The sequence below is a fragment of the Aplysia californica genome, unplaced genomic scaffold (assembly GCF_000002075.1).
Source record: "Aplysia californica isolate F4 #8 unplaced genomic scaffold, AplCal3.0 scaffold00348, whole genome shotgun sequence".
NCBI lineage: Eukaryota > Metazoa > Mollusca > Gastropoda > Aplysiida > Aplysiidae > Aplysia > Aplysia californica.
The window spans coordinates 746005-748264 of NW_004797618.1; the positions used below are offsets into that span (position 1 = coordinate 746005).

The window sequence follows — 2260 nt, forward strand, 5'->3', positions numbered from 1 at the left end:
AAGCATATTGTACTTAAAGAATATGGAATCAATAGAATATCTACAAATTTGACCCTAGTTTTTATTTTTTATTTTTTGTTGTTGTTGCCAATATCTCCTTTTGTGGATTGCGAAAAGTAACTCCTTTAGTCAGCACACCTCACATGTATTTCTATCATCACTATCCACAGAGAACTCACCCAGGACGGTAAATGGACAGTCGAAGAGGAAGTGTTCATCTCCAAAGGCGCATCGGACGCTGCCCTGAACGACTCTCTAGCCACCCTCGTCGGGAACTCTTCACGTATCTTCGTCCTTCACGCCACTGCGTCCCTCACTCGCAGGATCTTCCGTGCAGCTAACCTGGTTCTGAGCCGGCACAGGAGTCGCTTCGCCTGGATTATTACGGAGAACGCCTACACCAGGAAGGAGGTGATGCTTCGGGATTTCCCTCTGGGCACCAAAGCGTTCCTGGTGAACCATGACGTGAGGTCCGAAGAGCTTCTTCAGGACGTGTTGACGTTCATCGTGGAAGCATTCAGGGGCGAGACCCACAGCCGCTCCGCTCTCATGGATCAGTACACGCCGTCTGGAGCGTCTATTTCCTCACTTTCCTCCATTGCCTCGTCGTTATCGTTCCCGTCGCACGCTTCGTCGTCGGAGCCGTCATCGTTGTTATCGTCGTTGTTGTTGTCAATGTCCGCCTATTCACCATCGTCTTCCATGGGGAGGAACAAAGCTCGGGGCTGCTGGTCAGTCCGCTCGACCACTGTCCACCCCCACCATGATCCAGTATACAGGTGAGGAAATACAAATGTTTGGTTTTGATTGTTAAATAAAACGCCTTTGATTATAACCCCCTTCCCCAATCATTATCCAGCATACAGGTGAGAAAATAATCAGGTCTGGTTTTTCATAGTTTTGCTTTTTAATTATTGAGTAAAACGTCATAACACGTACAACTTCATTAATAGGTGTCCCAGTATACAGGTGAGAAAATGATAATATTTGGTATTGATACTTTTTCTTTTAAATTATTGAGTAAAACGCCGTAATATATACGATTTCATTAACAGGTGTTCCAGTAAAAAGGTTACACGATTTTTGGTTTGAATACTTTTCCTTTTTAATTGCTGAGCGCAGTGAGACATCAAACAAAATAAAACTTCATTTACAGGAATTCCAGTACACGGGTGAGAAAATATTTTATTTGGTTTACTTTGTGGGTTCAAGTTTTAGTTTTTCATTCTTATTCTTAACCATAATTAAGTTGGACCGTCGTTCAATGTAACAGTTCGTTAACAGGTATCCCAGTACACAGGTGAGGAGATAAATCATTTGGTTTCGATTTGAGTGTTATGTCCAGTTTTATTATTTTCATATTGATAAATTTTAGAAAAAACTGTGTACAACGTAACACTTCATTCCAGTAAACAGGGGAAAGGATATTAGGTTCGGATTCCTTTGTTCTATCCAATTTTAAAAGCGTTTTTATTTTGGTAACTTTTAAATGGATCTTGATGCAATATATGTACAGAAAAGTTGGAAGACATGGAATAACACCAAGAGGCTAGCCCAGGATAGAGAAAGGTGGAAAGTGTTTGTCCGTGGCCTATACCCTGGTGCAGGATGAGAGAGGCAATGGTGATGATGATGATGATGATGAAATATAACACTTCATGAACATGTGTTCCAGTGTACCGACGATTGATTTGTTCTTTTCAAATTTAGGCGTTTTGTTCTTTTTAGTTTTGGCTTTAAAAAACAAATGCAGACGGTAGAGGGGTGCCACTTGAGATCATTTTGTGAGGTGTGCTGACAAAATGAGTCACTTCTTGCCATCTTTAATGGAGATATTGACCAAAATAAATCAACACCAGGGCAACATTTGTAGATTTTCTATTGATGCCATATTCTTTTAGTGCAATATGCCTGTTATTATTTCATATTATGTATTTCAAAAATGTATAAACGTGATGTATCTATTTCCATTATAGGGCTCGAATCCAAGAAGTAACTCATTTTGTCATCACATTTCACATATTTATTTTCCTTCGCCGATGTTTCTGTCTGTCGGTTTCACTCTTTCCCTGCTCTGAATAGCCACTATTTTGTCTATGTGCTCCTCGTTACTTACAACAAAGGTGGAAACTGGTGGTTGGCGGGTGTTGTGGTGTGGTTTGCTCCTTCTTTCCTATCAAACATCTCCCCTCCTTCTTTTTTGTATTTGTTACTCTCTTGTAACACATCTAATCTTCGGCACTTATAAGACCCTTTTGTG

General features: G+C 40.6%; 1 protein-coding gene across 1 annotated transcript in view; it reads left to right on the plus strand.

Moving 5' to 3' along the window:
* The window catches only part of LOC101846892 (glutamate receptor ionotropic, NMDA 3A-like), a 58875-nt gene that overhangs the window by 16865 nt on the left and 39750 nt on the right, over window positions 1–2260 (plus strand). Inside the window, exon 2 of the mRNA XM_035970950.1 lies at window positions 171–779. Coding sequence (XP_035826843.1) covers window positions 171–779 — 609 coding nt within the window. The remainder of the gene's footprint in view (window positions 1–170; window positions 780–2260) is intronic.